The sequence below is a fragment of the Plectropomus leopardus genome, chromosome 9 (genome assembly GCF_008729295.1).
Source record: "Plectropomus leopardus isolate mb chromosome 9, YSFRI_Pleo_2.0, whole genome shotgun sequence".
Classification (NCBI taxonomy): Eukaryota; Metazoa; Chordata; class Actinopteri; order Perciformes; family Serranidae; genus Plectropomus; species Plectropomus leopardus.
The window spans coordinates 29970225-29989259 of NC_056471.1; the positions used below are offsets into that span (position 1 = coordinate 29970225).

Consider the following 19035-nt stretch of genomic DNA (forward strand, 5'->3'; position numbering starts at 1 on the left):
TGTGATTGAATTAAAGGGCAAGATGGTGGTTGGAGAGGAGAGGGGTGGATGGGTAGAGGGGTGGAGAGGGGGGCGGCGGCGGTGGAGGGGTGCGTAATGGCGTGGTATTAAATTCTAATTAGAGATGCAGGGGATCAATGATAGGGAGGTTGGACAGCCCGGGCCCCCAGTGCCAGCCCAATAGACTGATGAGTTATTGTCATGTAAAAAAGCGCTAGCAATAAGACCAAACGCTTTGCTATTGTCCAAGCGGAAAGAGCCAAGTTTATTATGAGGACTATATGCTCTAGAGACCTCGGGCTAGGCGGCTCTTAGGGGGCTTTTCATAAAACAGGGCTAGGTTCCTATAAAGGAGGCCAGTTTTGGAGCAGGCGCTGAGCAGTGAACATCTACCCACCGTCCAGCCTCCTTCCAACCAGTTCAAACCAAACAAGTCATCTTTCCCCCCCAACTCAGACCGCGCGTCCTCCTCATTTTTGTTTCTCTTTTTTTTTTTTTTTACTTTCTAACCCAATTTTTTGGGGGTACTTTTTGTTTGACGTTTTTTTTCCCGGGAAGTGCAGCTTTCTAACTCCACCGAGCCTTCTCAAATGTATAAAATGGAGTATTCTTACCTAAATTCCTCTGCCTACGAGTCATGTATGGCCGGGATGGACACGACGAGCTTGGCATCGGCCTATGCGGACTTCAGCTCGTGCAGTCAAGCCAGTGGGTTTCAGTACAATCCCATCAGGACCACTTTCGGGGCCACCTCCGGCTGTCCGTCCCTCACGCCGGGGTCCTGCAGCCTGGGGACCCTGCGGGACCACCAGAGCAGCCCGTACGCCGCAGGTAAGCAGCGGCTCCGGAGCCTCAACCCTGCGTATTATAGGACGCCTTGATTGCATTTGAAAATGGAAATGTGTTTAGTATTTACCAAACGAAATTTGCTTACACAAATGAAAGAATTTATCACGTTAGAAGCGATTGCAGGCAAGCGGTAATTCGGTTACGGGGTTATACTATCCCAGTCACACCCAAAACCGCCAACAGAATTATCTTAAGCTGCCAAAATGATAGGCATAATTTATTTACTTTGCGATGAGACATAAAGCTTCGAAAATAATTAGATAACCAAAGACTAAAGCTCATTATTGACACCGAATTGGAGTTACAGTAGCAACAAGCGGAGCGGATGGGAACATTATGACAAGTTTTCAAACTTGAGCCTCGATCTGAGGAGCAACAATTAGTTTAACATCACAATTAACCGCATCACAGGTCAGCAGCGTTATCAATTCAGAACTAATTCACAGGTAATCAAAGGCGTAATACAATTGGAAGCTTTAGCGCAGCATCCATAACCGGATTTTATACAAAATATCGAATTTACTCCCATTTGACAACATCACAGGTGCACATGCACAGATAAGGCCACTAACTGACATTTTTATTTCGTTTTACAGTTCCCTACAAACTGTTCACGGATCACGGCGGACTGAACGAGAAGAGGAAGCAGAGGCGCATCCGGACCACGTTCACCAGCGCCCAGCTGAAGGAGCTCGAGCGGGTTTTTGCTGAAACGCACTACCCGGATATCTACACCCGAGAGGAGCTGGCACTCAAAATCGATCTGACTGAAGCCAGAGTGCAGGTACACAGACAGCGGCTCTCCAACAGACGCTAACCTGCGCCGATTACGCATGATTACGCACTGGTGGATTTATGATGCAAATAAGAAATATTTCGGCACATTGCATCTAACCAGTTAGTTTGGATAGGTTTTAGTGAAATAGAGGCTTTGACGTGATTGATTACTGGCTACCGACTACAGTCTAACACACTCTCGTGCATTAATGCGCAAAATACAGATGGTGTCTTTAAGGACACTTTAAGACATTTCTTGTCATACAAATTCTTATTCATTTAAACATTTTTTTACTTCATACAAAAATACGAATGATATAGATACAAGAGGATCCACAATAAAAAAATAAATAAAATAAAAAAGGAAAGAACAAAAGAACGAAACTAACAAACACTGAGCTTAAAAGTTAGAGAACCCACAACGGCATTCAAATTGTCCTTAGACATACAAACGCACACACAGTACAGTATACACAGATATCCATAAACACCTCGTCCCCTACCCTCCAGCTTCTCTAAGGTGTTGCTCCTCTCATGTGAGACAGAAAAATTGCCATATCTGGGGGCATTGATCACTATCTTACTTTTACAGGCAGCAGCTTTTAGTACATTTTACCTCCAGACACATTTATAAGCTCACAGATTTAGAGTCAATGCGCCTCTGCTGTGCCAAGGAGCCTTTTTTGTCAAGGAGAGTGAAAAATAACAACTAGTTTTCAATGAATACTGATTCACTTTTCTTTTCTTTTTTGGCACAAACCAATAATTTTGCACCCTTTCTCAATTTTCCAGGTGTGGTTCCAAAACCGGCGTGCCAAATTTCGCAAGCAGGAGCGCGCAGCTGCAGCGGCCGCAGCGGCTGCCAAGTCCAACTCTGGAAAGAAGTCCGACTCCAGAGACGAAGACAGCAAAGACACCAAATCTACCGACCCCGACAGCACGGGAGGACCGGGCCCGAACCCCGTGCCCACTTCCAACTGCGGCGGACCGAGCCCCACCGGCGGCCAGGTCAACACCACCGGGAGCGGACAGGTGGACCAGGTGAAGACCTCCGTGTCCACCGGCATGGGGGTGACAGCACCGAGCCAAGGCTGGGCCACCGCCCCGGGGACCATCACCTCTATCCCGGACTCATTGGGCGGGCCGTTCGCCAGCGTACTGTCGTCTTTGCAAAGACAGAACGGAGCCAAAGCTACGTTAGTAAAGACCAGCATGTTCTAATGAAGCTTCACAGCGGGGGGAGACAAACAGAGAGGGAGAGTTTCGTCCCCCGGAGACTGAAAAGCAATCGCTCGAGACAGACTAAAGGACAATAAAAAAGCAGTTAAAAAGAAGACGACAACTCTGTTCTTTTATTTTTATGCCTTGCGCCGTTTCTTGTGGTCACTTGCTGTAAAAATATCCATCTTGACAAGTCAAACTGTCTAAAAATAACGTTTTTCTTTTCTTAAAACGAGTGCAAGTCGGGTGAAATGTTTGTTTCCGGTCACGTCTACAGACTGAAATCCTGAAATAATTCCTGCGTAAATTCCGAAAAAGACACCGCCTCACCCCGAATCTAAACGCCCTTCTTATTGTAGGAAACAGACGACGCATTCAAGACTGAATTCTGGATGAAGTGGCTTGTTAAGGTGCACATTTTTGTGGCAAACAGACGTCTGCGCACTGGAGACGCGCAGTGCCATCAGTGCGCGAAGGAGCCTCGTTAAGTCACGTTACATGTCAGAGTTCAACAGCTGCTTTGTTTGGTAGAGAGACGTTTAATATCCATGACTGAGGATGCTCTCTCTCTGTCACAAATCCACAGTCTGACACAACAAATAATCCAACGAGACGCCGACGCATTTTGCTTTTCTGTCTCTATAAACACAACCTGCTGTTTGGGAAGTAGCCTCTTACAGCTGCGTGTTTTTCTTTTGTTTCCGGGGCTGCTGAGAGTTTAGTTTCTTTAAATTATCGATATAAACACAATTATTTCCTCGAGAAAAAAAGGCACAAACTACTGCAATGTTCACCTCTGACAGGAAATCTGTGTGTTTTGTGTGTCTTTCTACGGCAGTGTTTTTGTGGCTCAAACTGTATAGTGTTAATACGTATTATTGTCTCCTATAGTTGAACCATAGGCCATACTCCCTCGTAGATCGATCATACAAGTCTTTTTGATGTTTTACAAAATTCCCTCGGAAGAATTTATTTTGGGTAAAGAAAAAAAGAAGGGAATGGATGCAAACATTGTATTTATTTCTATATAATTTGCATGTTGTCTCTTTGTCTGATTTTACAATGATTTCTCTTCCATTTTGTGAGCATTATGTAACATGTTTTGTCCAGGATCTGAAAGTTATTTATATGTAGGTAATGAATGCTTATATTTAAGAAGGAAATATTTCTACATGTGCACATAGTTTTCCAGGTGTACCATTGAAATGGTTGTTGATGATAAAAAAATAATAGTCCAAGCTGCTTTTGTCATGTTTTCTTTGGACAAATAAGTAAAACTTTATTAATATAGCACCTTTCGAAACCGAGGTTACAAAGTGCTGTACAAAAAGAAACAGCAATACAACGAAACATTCAAATCGGAGAAAATAGTGACACAAAGAAAAGCAATAACCAAATGGAATAAAAAGCAAAAATACGGAAACTGATCAAAGTTAATAGTTACTATGTTATTTTCATTATTAAATCCTAAAACAAGTTTCTTAATGACTGCTCAGTCAGAAATGCGAAGTGTTTTTCGGTCATGGTGGTTTTAAAGGCGGAGATTTCAGCACCACGGACAGCTCTGCACCCATTCATCAACTTATTCAGGATTTTTTCCCTAAAAAGGTGTAACTATTTGCCTTTAAATGGACAGAATTTCACTCAATTTCAATAAAATGAACAGAATAAAATGTAGGTCTTCTGAAATCCGAAATATTTAGAAAAAAATGGATAAAAACGAAAGGAATGAAATCACTATATACAGTGGCGTAGTGGAGAGTATATATGGACCCTCCTCTTTTTCTGGTCATTTACACCTATCAGCCAAAACACAAATAGCACCAAGAAGGATGGACTATTTATTTTACAGATGTAGATATATATATCATTTTTAAGCTACAAAAAATTCAAAATTGAACTGATGTACTTTCTAGGGTGGAAATTTGGAAGAAGATCAACTAGGGGAAAAGGTTTAATAGTTGAGGTCAGCCAGACTTGCACTTAAACCGAATGCCATTAAAATTTGTGATATAGTTTGTTTCCCCGCAGTCAAGATTTCTAGATCTGGTGACTGTAATATAAAGCCTTAATGCCTCACTGGCAAACTTTAATATAAATTTAAACTAACACTTAAGCCTTAATAGCGCTTTTACATATCTATCTATAAAACAAAACAAACAGGACAACAACGTATCACAACAGCCACAATAGGTGTACAAATGTAGTGCAGGTATGTCAAAATACAATCCATCATAGAGTGAATTAACAAGCAGCGATATTTAATTTGCTAAATGAAGCAGCCGCAGCTATCTGTGGCCGCTTCATTTTAAGCAACTTAAATGATTTTAAACTTGTTAAGTCTTCTTAAATGAAACTTAATACGTAAGAAATAAATGAATACATAAACAAATAAATAATTCTCCCAGTACTGGGTCAAACTAGCACCGACCCAGTGGTAAAGTTTACCCTGTGGGTATAAAACCACTGGGTCACCAATCATACCCAAAGTACTGAGTGATTTGGACCCAGTTTCAGTATAATTTGTATTATTTCCACTCTGTTATCCAGCCATACCAAGATGTGGTTATTTTGACCCAGTAACAATGACTTTTTATGTTGCTGCTGGGTCAAATATCAAACCAAAAGGAGTGGTTACTTTAACACAATGTAATGTAATGTTTGGAGCATTTATTCGGCACGTTTCTTACGTTGATTAAAATATATTTAGTTGTGCACCCAGTCTCAAAATAAATTAAAAAAAAAAAAAAACACAACCACTGTTTAATTTATAACATTTTATTTATAAACATACAGTATGCTATAAATGCCATTGCATTTAAACATCAAATTAATCTATATTTCGGATAGTGTTCAGGTGAATATTACAATAAATACAGAACAGACGTAAAGGTTTCATTCCCCAACTATCCTGGTAAGAAGACCGTCTGAATGTAGAGCTCCGTCTCAAAGATCCCGCTATAAGAGACTCAGCCGAGGTTTATTCTGGAACTAAATGAGGATTAAAAAAAAAAAAAAAAGAAAATACACAACCGGAACAGAAGCTTAAAAATACTGTAGATCAGAGAGATGAACCCGGAGGAGAAGCTTGGCTATAGGACGCTGTTGAGGAGGAGGCTGCTAGTTTGCTTTCATACAGCAAATCATTTGGTTTTAGGCTTAAACGTGCATTTTTTTTTAACATCCACAATACATAACCGAGCTCTTCTCTTACAAGTCCAAAAGAAAAAAGAAGCAAGTGACTTAAAATGTCCAGCTGGCGGCACAGATCTTTAGTTTTCATCCAAACAGATATTGCACAGGTGCAACTGCTGCTGCTGGTATGAGTGTTCATATCACCTCTGCGCTTTAACTAGATGTAACATGGTGATTTTTTTATTTTAGATTTTATAAATGAATCCTACCACTGAGCAATTATCAAAATTACCTCAATTAATAGCATACAGAAGTCTAAATCTCTCTAGAATAAAACAACATTCAAAATTAAATCAATGGTCTCCCCTGCAGTACATATTTTATCCTTTGCATTGTTTTATCACTGCAAATCACCGAGGAATAAAAGGGGGGGGGGTGATATTATTAGCAGTACTTATCAACTGAAGTAAAGCATGATGTAAGGGAGGGCTGCAGCTTTTCTGTCTGCAGTTTAAAGGTTCAAATTTGGCCAAATCCCTCCCTACAATCATAAAAATGAAAAAAAGAGAAAAGAAATAAAACACCATACAGCTGGTGTTTTTCTTCCTGCATCACCTTGCTTTCCTAAGGCACATTAAAGTCCTGACTCTCCAAGCGGACAGGCTGACCGAGGAGCAACCTGCTGTGACCCCCAAAGCACAAAAACAGCTCACGAGTCGAGTTATTGCCCTAAAGATGAAACTACATCCATAATATGTGTTTATATTAGAAGCTAATTTTAATCAGGAGCGCAGAACGACAGACGTTAGTTCACTGTTGGGGCCGAAGGATCAAAAACGGTGACTAACTGTGTATGTTGAAACTGTGGATCTACATAGGGGTGTTTATAGTGACCTTTATTGCACTTTAAAAAAGAATTTTCTGTATATATTTGTGTTTTCATATCCTATTTAATTAAAGGGGCATCAAATTGTTAATATTTCTCAGATCCAGCCTGTTGAGAGAAATTTTAAAAAATCCAATCTGAGCTGCCTCGCCACATATTCGGTTTTCTGTCCTGTTTTATTTTATTTTTACCAAATTAAAAATTATTCTTAAATGCACTTTAAAAATAAACTAATTGTTTTAACTCAAAAAGGGCTGTGTCTGGACTGTCTTACAATTTTAAGTTGACTGAGATAATTCTGTAGTGATTCAACTTGTCTTCTCAAATTCAGTCAACTAAAAATTTAATGCAGCCCAGACACTAACTTTTTATGTTAAAACAAACATTGTCTTTTTACAGTGTGATAAAAACGATTCAATAACTACGTGATATACTGCATTTCCATCATATGGAATTAAATGGTTAATACTCACATTTTTTCCAACCAGGAAAATAAAATCTGATTAACGGAGACTTAAACACCGTGTTTTTTCTCTGTGTGTTCGCTCTGACAGCGCAGGCCGTCAGCGTCAGCCTACCTGCGCCTGAAGCATCTGTTAATGTTTTTCGTTTTCTTTCCAACATGGCCGCCACCCCAGAACAGTCTCTTTCTCTCTCGCTGCATGATGAAACAGAGTCTGCGGTGGTACGTGGACCAATCAAATCCTGATTTCACTCACATATCAGATGACATAAACACGAAGAAGAGATTTTTTTTTAACTGTCCCCAGATCCCCCGTTCAGCCCCTGTGATGAATCTTCGTTGGTTATTGAGCTGCAGAGGATGCAAAGATCCCGACACGCTGTGAAGGACATGATTTGCAGATAATCGGGTTAAAAACAGGGATGGGGTTTCTTCCATGAACCTTGTGCTTTTTTCTGGTGAGCGTCACAACGTGGTCGGCTGTCCGGCCGCTTGAAAGGAAAAGGAAAGAGAGGGGAAACCCACATTTTTTAAAAAATAAACCACAACGGTTCTGTTTGTGGATTTTAAGGTCAAGTGCATGCAGCACTAATGAAAGAAAACCTCTTGATTCGGGATAATGACGTTCGAGTATTTTGATTGAGGCTGTGATTTGATTCTGTGGTTCTCTGATCCCTGAATGGTAACAGCTGCTGAGAGGTTGTTTAAATGTGAGCTGCGTCTTTCAGAAAACCTGAACTCGTGCTCTTGTGCAGGAAAGGTGAAAGGGACGGAAAGTTACTGTCACCCTCTCCCAGCTGCTGCATCACCAGTTTCTCTCCGTCCTGATGCAGTTTCAGGTTCGTCCCTCAGTGCAACACAGCTTTACTGTGTCTGACACTTCTTTATTAAAGCCGCACCGGGTCAGACTCTTATATTAAAACACGGTCGTCTTTTCAGCCACACAGTGGGGCTGCAATAAAGAGTGAAACCTCCGAAATACACCTTAAATTTTTTATCATAGAAGTGTCAAGTTTCATTTGAAAACAATAAATCAAACAAATATTTGTCTGTTTATGAGACTGTATTTACTGCTGGTGCTACGACACCATCACCTTATTAAAAACTGCATTTATTCATCGGTGAAAATATGAAATATGGCCGACACTGCCAAACAATAACAAACACCTTCCCCTTTTTATAAAATGAGAAAATGATTAAACTCTCTCGTTATGAGCATTATGTAACAGGGAAGTTGTCTGTATTTTTTCTTGTGGCTGTGTTTTTGATGCTCATGATCCTGTTTGATTTGGAACCGGCGGACAGAAAGGGACACTCACAATTCATTTATGTTTCGGATGGACGGAAAACATCGTCATAGAGACAACAGACAGACAGGAAGGAAGTGGAGGGACTTACAGCGGGAGCGGATGTAGCACTGGTGGCAGTTGAGGAGGCCGTTCCTGATCCGGACGTCCGTCCCCGTGGTCGTGTCGCCTAACTGTCCCTTACACACCCCACACTGAAGAGAGTGAGAGAGACAGAGGCATTTTAGGCAACACTGATCTTCCATTTATTCGGTGCTTTTACAGGTAAATCTTCAGTTATTTTAATTCTGTAATTTACTGGAAACAAACCCCTCGAAAACACCAGTATTTGTTGATAATAAAAATACATACTATTGCCAACTTTAGGATTTTTTTGTATTTACATCACTGTTAATTATTCATTATAAATATGAATGTTTAAGTGGAAAAAAAAGTATTTAACTGCTGGAAGACAGTTTTCGCCATCTCTTCAGAAGAAAGATGCAAATATTTTTAAATTAGGTGTTAGAGAAAGCAGAGAAAAAGGACTATGGCATTTGCTTTTGCTCAAGAGGTAGAAAACCTAAAACTACCAGAATGCACTGCATTATGCTAGAGGGGATTCCCCACGAGAAACAAAATGGCAGCCAACGGGAAACAAACAACATAAAATTACAGTTAAACATTAGTTAAAATATGTTTCTGAGGTGAGAAATATGTGAATCAGCTAAAGAATCTTGGTTTATGGTTGATCAGCGCTGCATAATCTTACTGTTGTGCACTTTTCAGCCTCGGTTTTCATGATACAGGAAACAGTATGGCGCGCACTTCCTGTTTATAAATTCTCCTTTTACAGCAAAACAGTAAACTAAAATATGTTTTGGAAAACATTTTAGTCGACCAAAAGACAACAAGGCAACAAAAAGTTGATTTATATTTGATCAGTGCCCTTTTTAGTTTTCCCATTTGATCAGAGTTTGATAGACAGAGAGAGGGGCGGGTCTCCCTCGATCTGCTTCCATACGCTTTGTGTCCTAAAGAGGAAGTACTATCTGTAGTCGGAGCAACAGCCCAAAAACCAGTTAAAATCCGCTGGATGATTTGATCTGAGAGATGAGCAGAGAGATCTGGGTGCTGATAAGATGGAGGGAAGTTTACAGATGTTACCCACACTGTTATGATACAAAGATGCCTCTTTATTAAACATAGAAAAAACAGACTTCTGACACCGACCTTAAAGCAGTGAATGTGGAAATAAAGACTGAGGGTCTCTATGATCATGGCCGCTCCCTTCCCCAACGGCTGCCCGCAGCTGGAGCACAGCTTCTTTCCACTGACAGACCTACAGCAGAAAAAACACAGAGAAAACCTTTGATAGGGACTGAATGTGACGTGCAGATTACTTCACTGTTACACAGGCTCCTTTTTTAGTGAAGCTCAAACACAAACACAGAATAAATAAGCTGTTAGTCAGTCAGTGTATGGTTGTGTTGGAATTTTGAGGACAACAGGAAGAGAAATAAAGAAAAGCTGCTGAATCACAACCAAGATGACTCTTCAAAACCCAAAGTGGCAGCATCTCTCGTCACAGCACACAGAGGTCGTGAACTTAAGGTCAGAGAGCATCCTCTGCTTCACCACTGCCCTCGATATGGACTTAGTCACCAAAAAAAGATGTATTACATTTATTTCATAGAAAAAATGTCTCTCTTTCTCCTGCTCTCTACACTATATTTTCTGTTTAGTTTGTTGGTCTGTTTTTGCTGTTTCTATTTTTGTTTCTACTGACAGAAGTGTTCAGTAATGTTCATCAGGGTCTGTCTCATGTCTTCTCATGTCTTCTCGTGTCTTCTGCGTGTTATTTTCCAAACATATGAGATCATATTGCATTTTAATGACCTGGGTATGCAGATGAGAAATTGGATTTCTCGACATCTCTGGCACGTTTCTAGTAAAATTTACATAAAATAAAGGATTACTCGAGTTTGCATGTCTTGTACCAAAATTCCCACTGCATTCAGGGTCCTTGCTGCAGTGTCTCATGTCGTGATTCGGGTGAAGAAATGTAGGCAGCAAAGCAGAAAATGACAAAGCAGAAATGAAGAATGCACCCCTCCTCCTCTCCCTCCATGTGGGCTGTTTGAGATGCAGTACCTGTTGGGTGCTGGAGGCTGTGTGTCTGGAGGTGGTGGAGATGCGGCGGGGGGTTTTGATGAGCTGCGGCACATGTTATTATCAATGGGACCACTCCTGGAAATGGACAGCAACATGCAACATGATGATGACTTTCAGCTACGGCAACTCTATTGGCTGCGCATGTGGACACGAACCAATCCGAAACAAAACAACAAAAATAAAACCAGTAATGTTGGACAAAACCCAGACTTATATTATCCTTTAAAATGCAGTGCATTTGTGATTCTTATGAATGTTTTAAACACTTTTCTTGTCACAGACTGACATTTATTTATGTGGAGGGAGACTATGAAGGAAAATGCAGATACATGATGCCACCTGCTGGTCAAATAGGAGAGCTGAAGGTGTCCCTGAAAGACTCACCAAAACCCTACTGCTGGTCACAAATATGTATTTTTGTCTATTTTAAAATAAGCTGTGTTATTGTACCTGAGGACAAGCCGGGACATGTAGAGGAATTTTATTAAATAAGACAAGGAACAGGAGGAAATAAAGCAATGTGAAAAACAAAATAAAAATAAAATAACGCAACCAATATCTCGCAGCTATGACATCTAGACTTAACTTTTTAAAAAAGGATTATACTGCATTTTGTTCTTGGTCACTAGAAGGTATTCTTCTTGTAATAACAGGTGCATTTTGGTGCTGTAGTCTGTGATTCGTAAGACACAAATAGATGTAAAATTGAAAGGAACTGAGCTCTAACAGACCATGAAATCCCAGTGTTGTAGCAGAACTCGGACTGAACACCTCTCACACACACTCACACACACTCACACACACTCACACACACTCACACACACTCACACACACTCACACACCTCCTGTCTCCTGCAGGCCGGCTGGGCTTGTTGCTGTCTGCTGAAGGCTCTTCCTGCTTCTTCACTGGAGTCGAGGTTTTGGTCGGCAGCTTTTGGCCGTTCTGCAGACTGTGACCGACTGTCTCTAACTGACTGCTGCTAATCGAGCTGAGGATCAAAAACAAAACATGTTGAGAATAATTCTGTTTTCTGTTTATGCTTTTTATTATTTATTAAATGAGATCTACATTTTTTATGACGGTACCCCAGCAAGCAGAGCTGAGAGAAAAACTGCAGGTACACAACAAGCAAAACGATGACTTTCAAAGTATATAAGTAACACATGAAGCTCCAATTCTATTAAATAAATGTGAAAATGCTCACTGATTACATATAGCACTTTATTATGAATCTGCAAGTGACTACTAAACTAAAACACGACAACAGTTTTCTTCTAAGTTGTTAGTACTGATCTAGTTTTTCTAATTCTTCTTTGTCAGTTTCAATTTTCTACGTGTTAAGCTGCTTCTCACATGACACTAAGGCCTCATTTTAAGCCTCAGGATGTCGGCTAAAATGTCTAAAATGTAACATTTAGTTCACTAACCTTCTGGCTGTTTTCATGCTGTCGTCTGCGGTGCTGATGTCACTGGTCCTGTCGTTTTCTCTCCGTTTCCATTCGACGTTCTCTGTGCTCCCCCTCTGAGCGTCCAATCACAAACAGGGAACAGTCATCTCAACAACCAATCAAAAAACCAACACTGTGCACACTCAAATCTTTTTAACCAATTGTCACCCTCCTGAATTCACACAAATTTAATGCATGCTTCTAACAAACTATATTCAATCAATCAGTCATTCACCGACTGCCTCTCCAGCAGTTCCTGCTTCCGTTCCCAGTCGGCCAGCGAGCGGACGATGGTGTCCTGGGGCTCCGAGGTGGAGGAGATCTCCCCTCGGCTGGGGGAGGGCAGGGCTGAGGGGCGGGGAGTCAGAGGCGCTACTGTTTCCTCCAGTATCCTACGCTCCTGTTGTGACGGGAGAACTGGGTGAGTTTTCAAGAACATATTAAGTACCATAAAGGCCCACCAAATAAACTTTAACTTTTGGTTTAAAAATACACACATTTTAAAAACTGGTGCTTTTATCCAACCTAAAATTATCCTGGTTTCAGATACTCCAAGTGTGAGTTATGCTGAAAACGTGTGACCACAGCATAAACATGCACACACCTCCTCATGGTACTTCCTCTCCTCCTCCGCCACCTCCCTCTGTGCTTTCTCCCACTCCTCCTTCAGCTTCTCCTGCTCGCGCCGATACTTCTCCTGTTACCATGGCAACAGACACATGACATACAGCACAGAGCCTCAACGAAGACTAAACTGTCCGCAGGTGGATATTTTGGCAGGAAAATAGAGATGGTGCGCAGACATATGTGGGCTCTGAGAGGCTTTTCAGTCTCGAATCAGTCGCTGATAATATTCTCCTCAGTGCATCCTGCCTAATTTAAATCGAGACGGGACTGACACCTCAGTATGTACTTTACATATAAGCCTAGACATACTTGCTACTCTTCTGCTCAGATCTGATATTTGCGTGTTAGGGATAAAAAGCAAACAAAAGAGACCAAAGCAGGCACTGCGGGCAGAAGAGCATGCAGAGGTTCCTTCACAATCTCCATTTTAAAAGCTGCCTTTCATTTTTCATTACTGAGTGTATTTATGTTCTTGATGTGTGATACGATATGAGCAGCATGACTGTCACAGAAAAGACGACATCCCTTTGACATGTTTGGTTATTGTATACAAGCATAAACCACAAGACTTTTTCACTCTTTTCAGACTTGTGTAGGAACCCCCAAAAAGAAAGGCAGAATTTAAAGATTCGAGATTTAGAGAGAAAGCAACTTAAGCAAGACAGATGACAGACTGAGATCGAGGCAAAGAGACGACACAGAATCAACCAGGGAGAAAACAAGCACATCGATGCACCAGACATTCATCCATTTCAGCGCATCTCATCTCAAACAGTCAACTGGAAAGAACAAAAATCTGTACTCATCACCGTTGCCTTTTAGATTTATCTATCAAGATTTTACTGTAGATGAGCACGGTATTAAAGATACCAATAGATCCTTTAAAATTTTTAATTATGTGGACCTGAGATGCACCTCTGATTGGTTGAGGAGAGAGAGGGTGATTTGGGCAGCAGCAACAGCAGCAACCTTGGACAGAGCCCTTGTCTGTGTGTGTGCATGAGATGGAGACGGGGAGCAGATAAAAACCAAACTGGAGGTTCTTCCACTGCACAAAATCGCCCTCTGGTGGTCAGCGTGTGCACAGGAGTGGTTGGCTGGGGTGTGTCTTTGGGGGAGGATATATGCTCAATATAAAACAAACATGGAGGCAAGCTTTGCAAGTAGCAGTGAAATGTGGTTAATCCATCTGATTCTGAGCTCAGCGCGTGCCGTCACACAGCAGCTAACTGCGCCACTTTTAGGGTTTGGTACATTGTAAAGTATCCCAATTTGAAGTTAAAAATTGGTGTTAAAACTGGTCTTAAAGGGATAGTTTGGATTTTTCAAATACGCAGTATTTATCCATAGTCAGAGTATAACATACAGTAGATGTCAGTGGGCACGCTCCCAGTTTGGGGAAGCAGGCTGGAGTACGACACAAAAGCGGTGCAATGTATTACTTTAGAGGGGTCGTCAACAAAAATAATAACATCAATATTAGTTTATATTCATGATATTTTCACTGCTTTACCTTGCTTTCAGGCAGTGATTTTTGACGGTTAACTAAAAACAATAGATCGGTCTCATCAAAACCCGACTCTGCTGAGAAAACAGTAGTTAACATCGGTGAACACAGGAGTTTCTGGTCTTGGTTAGTCACCAAAGTCACACAAAAACACAAACTCACTAATGGATTGAGGCAGAAATAGTCCAGCAGCTCTTGTGTTCAGTGAGCCAAAATTACTGTTTTTGTATCTGGAATTTGGGGAACTGAAGCCGTCACTCCAGCCTGATCTCCAAACTGGGACTGTGCCGACAGACATCTACGCATGTAATACACTGACTATCCCTTCAAGTTAAAGTCAAAGGTTTTCAGACATTACGGTTACAAATAAGGTTTTCTTAGTTAAAATTAAGCATTTAATTGACTACATGTCAAAATCTACTTGGGACCCAACGCTGTAATTCTGTTTAAATACAGTTTAAGTATTACCTAGTTGTAAAAAAAACCTCTTGGGACAAGAAACTACACATCTTTTTATCGACAAATCACCTAATAACTTATTGAGACTAAATCCCTAGTTTATGCATTAATTCAGGCAAATACAGCCTCTGCAATTTGATTCGGTCTAAAGCAGTGGTTCCTAAATGGTCCACGAATGGGTCATGAGTCAATTCTGAACAGACATCAAGTGACACATGAACATGTTCAGTTTTTTATTTTTTTTTTAATTTTGTAAACACTTTTTTTTTTTCTTGCAATGTGTTTATTTCTTTGCATGTTAAGCTGATGGGTTGTTTACATTTTGTGAAATAAAACTGAATATGTGGTCATTTATTTTATGTGTGGACCTTAAACTAATGACTAAGGAAAAATCTGGACCCGTGGCTGGACCATTTGGGAACCGCTGGCTTTGACCTAAATTCAATCATGTGGGCTGTGTTAGTGGACTTGTTGTGCCCATTAAGATGGATCCTAAATTTGAGGCCAATTGAAACACTGAAGTTTTAATCATAGTCGATTACAGAAGCCACAGAGTATCTGTTCTACTATGTACTTTCCTTAACTATACGAGTACCCATCAGTGCACAAAACATAAACTTTGAAACGCAACCACTATGTTGTTATAGCCTCATGTGTAGCTGCTGAATGCTACACAGCAAATTATCATATTGTACCTACATTTAGGGCACAAATGCGATAATACAGCGAGCACATATAGATTGCAAAACTGTTTGAATAACAGACAACAGCAGTTTGTTGCAAGAGTGTGAGAAATCCTAATTACCTAACTTTGCATATTCATTTAAAATTATTTTGTTTTCCCTGTGGGCTGAGGTTATTTTCTTTCCCTAGGACTAATTTGTACAATAAGCTGCTAAAATGCAGTAGATAATCCTCACAGCGCTGGTGCTTTCTCGACCCACTAAGCTGCGATAAGGAACTGAACCTTGCAGACTCATGCGCCATGCTTTTATCCTTTGAGGTATACTATGTACCTGCAGCATGCGCTCCTGCTCTTGCTGCCACCTTTCCTGACGCTTTCGCTCCTCATCCGGGTCCCAAGACCAGCGGTCACCCCGCCTGGCCTGGGGCAACACCGGCACTGACACCTGATAGACCCCAACAAGCACACACACACACACAGAAAAACACACACACGCATCAACATGCACAATCACACACAAATATCCATGCACACCATTCACACGCAAACACACGCGCTCTCACCCAACCACGACGCCAATGTGAGGGATCAATATGGCCCCAACACACACACACACACACACACGCATACACACACACACAGATTAACACCAGTGTGCACACACATCCACCACAGGAAAAGAAGAAGGGAAGGGAGGAGACAGAAATAGTTGGTCTACCACAACAGCACTACTCCAATGCTAGCCAAAGGATTCCTACTAAGGAGAGAGAAGACAGAGAAAGAGAGAGATGAGCTCAAATGAAAACGAAAGCAGTCTCGGCCGTTTTCTACAGCATCCTCATCTGGCATGCTACATCAACAGCTCTGTGTGTCCTGTAATACGTCGTAGAGTCTCGCAAAGTGGCACAGTGAGTTCACAAAACTGCGCTAAAAACTAACACCTGATGCCAGAAAATGATGGACGGATAGATACAGGCAGTCTTTTTCATATTTGTTTTGTTTTAGGTTGTTTCCATTCACATGAAAGACTTCTATAAGGTACCTGGGTGATTTTTCATTAATCTTACCTGCAGTTTTATAATGATTTAAATGCATTTGACTTCTGTTTTATCTCTGTGTGCATGCTGCATATTGAACTTAACTACTTTAACCAGGAGATAAGCCAGATGAGAAGCAGTAAAAGGGTTTTTCAGTGTCTGACCACAAAATATTATGCAGTCAGATGATGCTTTTTACTCACGTTTCCACGGCGATCCTTCTCCGTCTCTTCTGTAGAGAAATCATGAGAGACAACAGTGGTTCAAATTTATTTTAGACACTTTGGATACAGGTCATCAAACTGAATGCCATTTCATAAGAAAAATATTTAGGAAAATGACAACATGAAGAGTGAATATGCCAACCACAGAAAGCCCGTCCACGAAGAGCAATGTACTCTGAAGTTACACAACAAGAATTTGTCAATTTAGACCCTTCAGCTTTTATTAGAGGCTCATTAACATTAAAGGGCTTAATGCTCGTGGATCTTTTCCCTGAAATGCCTCACATGCAAACAATAATGTCACAAAAAGAGGAACAAAAACGTCAATGACAAAACATGTCACATTTGTGAAACAGGCATTTCATAAACTGAAACTTTTCTACAGTCACTCTGGATAAGAGAGCCATTTGTTGACGGAGAACTAATGATGTAGCTTTTGGTGGAAAAGACGGTACTATAAAGCACACTGAGCCAAACATAAAACTGATCATTCATGAAGTTAAGCAGGTCAACCCATTAGAGGCTCATCGATGAAGATTTACAGAAGTTAGATATTTTTATTGGATATTTTGAAAAGACCTATAATCAACATAATGATACTGACAGGACTCAAAATAATATAAGTTATTTAAAGCTACAGTTGGTAACATTTATTCAATTCAATGCAATTCATTTATGCATATTTATGAAAATATCTGTGTGATATTTGCTGAACATTGTTTCGAAAGAAGGACATGAGACAGATAAAAACCGTGTCCCTCCTCCTGAAAGTGCTTGACCCGGCTGCCACGTTGGAAATGGTCAATCAAAGCACCATGCACCATCCGCTGGCTGAAGCAAACCTCCTCATTTTACGTCTTAACAGGGCACTAAAATTTGTTTCTGTAAACATTTGAGAAGGAAGCCAAACCACTGTTTCCCTATGGTACAGCACCTCTGTCTGGCGCTCCTTTGTTGCTGCTACGCGATGCATTTTTAAAAATATTTTCAATTTTCCAGCTCAAGGCGCGGAGCCGCAGTGCTTGTTAACGTCACTTTGAGCCACACGCACGCAGCACAGCTCCACAAGCACTCCTAGCTGTTTTTCAAGATGTGCTCTGAAAGTGTTTTCGGAGCGGTGGTGCCTGGCGCGATGCGTCTCGGGGTGCTTCACCCCTTAGACAGTTTGACGGTAGTCCACGAGCACTCCTCGGCTCTGATTGGTTGTTTCTGTTCACATGCAGTAACGCCATTGAAATGCGACAAGGCAGTAGAATAGGCAGAGTTACATGATTTTTTTCATGGATTATCTGTCTCATTTAGTGCTGTGTGAATATGGTGACAGTTTCAGCAAATTTGAAGGAAAAAGTTAGATTTGGTAAGTTACCAACTAGAGCTTTAATGACGACAACACACCAATGAGTTAAACACAGAGGGAGCACAGCACTGATCATCCATGGCACTCTGGAAATTACTAAAAACAAGAGATGGGACTGAAGGGCGGTTGTCCAGCCCTTGAAGAAATGACGGGGAAACCCTGTGTGTTCAGCACCCGGGGACAGAAACATGAGCTCCACCGGTGAATGAAGGGGTTTACCTGGTGGGACGAAGAACTCCCAGCGTAACTTAGGGTTGCTGGTTGCCAGCGGAGACCTGACACTGTTTGCAAACTCTACAGCAAAATAAAAAAATGTGTGGGTGGAAGGAGAGGAGGGGACGAGGGAAGGAAAGGAGGGAGGGGAGTGATAAGGGACAGACAGATGTCAAAACCAGGAGTTGGTATGGACATCAGAGAACTGGAGGAAGGCTTTTATAGTCCTGCTCCTGTGATACTGAAAGCTAATTTGCTTGTGATGGGAAAAACAATATTTAGTCTTTAACCCTTTAAAACCTGTTTCAGTATCAGTTTTATTGTCCTGCATTCAGATGCCTTTCACAAGCGATTTCACCATTGGAGAATTTAGCAAATTGGTTTGAGATCTTTCAGAAACACGGGGGAAAAATGCAACTTAGCAAAATATTTTCCACAAACTGCAAGAAATTAGCCAAAGTCGACTAAGATAATGACCTGGAAATTAGTTTAAAAAAGAGGGGTTAAAATTATGATAAAATCATCAAAAAAATATGGAAAAACTGTATTTTCAATCATTACAATTTTTAAATTATGTAACAGAATAAAATATACATATATTTTTACATTTATAAGTCTACACTTTTTTGGGTCATTTTCTTGCTGCTTTTTATTTCTAATTATCATTTTAACTTATTTTAAGGTA

The 19035-nt window shown here is 40.9% G+C and overlaps 2 protein-coding genes across 9 annotated transcripts in view; one reads left to right on the forward strand and one right to left on the reverse strand.

Moving 5' to 3' along the window:
• Nucleotides 1-590: 590 nt before the first annotated feature.
• phox2bb (paired like homeobox 2Bb) lies at nucleotides 591-2847 on the forward strand. Its single transcript, XM_042492759.1, has 3 exons — nucleotides 591-831; nucleotides 1446-1633; nucleotides 2419-2847. The coding sequence occupies exons 1-3, from the start codon at nucleotides 591-593 to the stop codon at nucleotides 2845-2847; spliced, it is 858 nt and encodes a 285-aa protein (XP_042348693.1).
• Nucleotides 2848-5657: 2810 nt separating this feature from the next.
• The window catches only part of LOC121948553 (LIM and calponin homology domains-containing protein 1-like), a 110270-nt gene continuing 96892 nt past the window's right edge, over nucleotides 5658-19035 (reverse strand). For 6 of the 8 annotated variants that reach the window (XM_042493976.1, XM_042493973.1, XM_042493972.1 and 3 more), the window contains 11 exons: nucleotides 18357-18431; nucleotides 16760-16788; nucleotides 15851-15964; nucleotides 12846-12938; nucleotides 12477-12641; nucleotides 12221-12315; nucleotides 11635-11781; nucleotides 10772-10867; nucleotides 9851-9959; nucleotides 8730-8832; nucleotides 5658-7822 (listed from right to left, as the gene is read on the reverse strand). In XM_042493976.1, the coding sequence (XP_042349910.1) occupies nucleotides 7797-7822; nucleotides 8730-8832; nucleotides 9851-9959; nucleotides 10772-10867; nucleotides 11635-11781; nucleotides 12221-12315; nucleotides 12477-12641; nucleotides 12846-12938; nucleotides 15851-15964; nucleotides 16760-16788; nucleotides 18357-18431 (1052 nt within the window). In that variant the 3' untranslated portion in view covers nucleotides 5658-7796. The remainder of the gene's footprint in view (nucleotides 7823-8729; nucleotides 8833-9850; nucleotides 9960-10771; nucleotides 10868-11634; nucleotides 11782-12220; nucleotides 12316-12476; nucleotides 12642-12845; nucleotides 12939-15850; nucleotides 15965-16759; nucleotides 16789-18356; nucleotides 18432-19035) is intronic. The other 2 variants (XM_042493974.1, XM_042493975.1) reach the window with 2 other exon arrangements.

What these genes read in the sequence shown, in the direction of transcription:
- phox2bb (XM_042492759.1), top strand. Translation starts at nt 591, where the DNA reads ATGTATAAAATGGAGTATTCTTACCTAAATTCCTCTGCCTACGAGTCA. An exon ending in GAGCAGCCCGTACGCCGCAG is followed by an intron (nt 832 to 1,445) that starts GTAAGCAGCGGC and finishes TTCGTTTTACAG; the next exon opens with TTCCCTACAAACTGTTCACG. An exon ending in TGACTGAAGCCAGAGTGCAG is followed by an intron (nt 1,634 to 2,418) that starts GTACACAGACAG and finishes TCAATTTTCCAG; the next exon opens with GTGTGGTTCCAAAACCGGCG.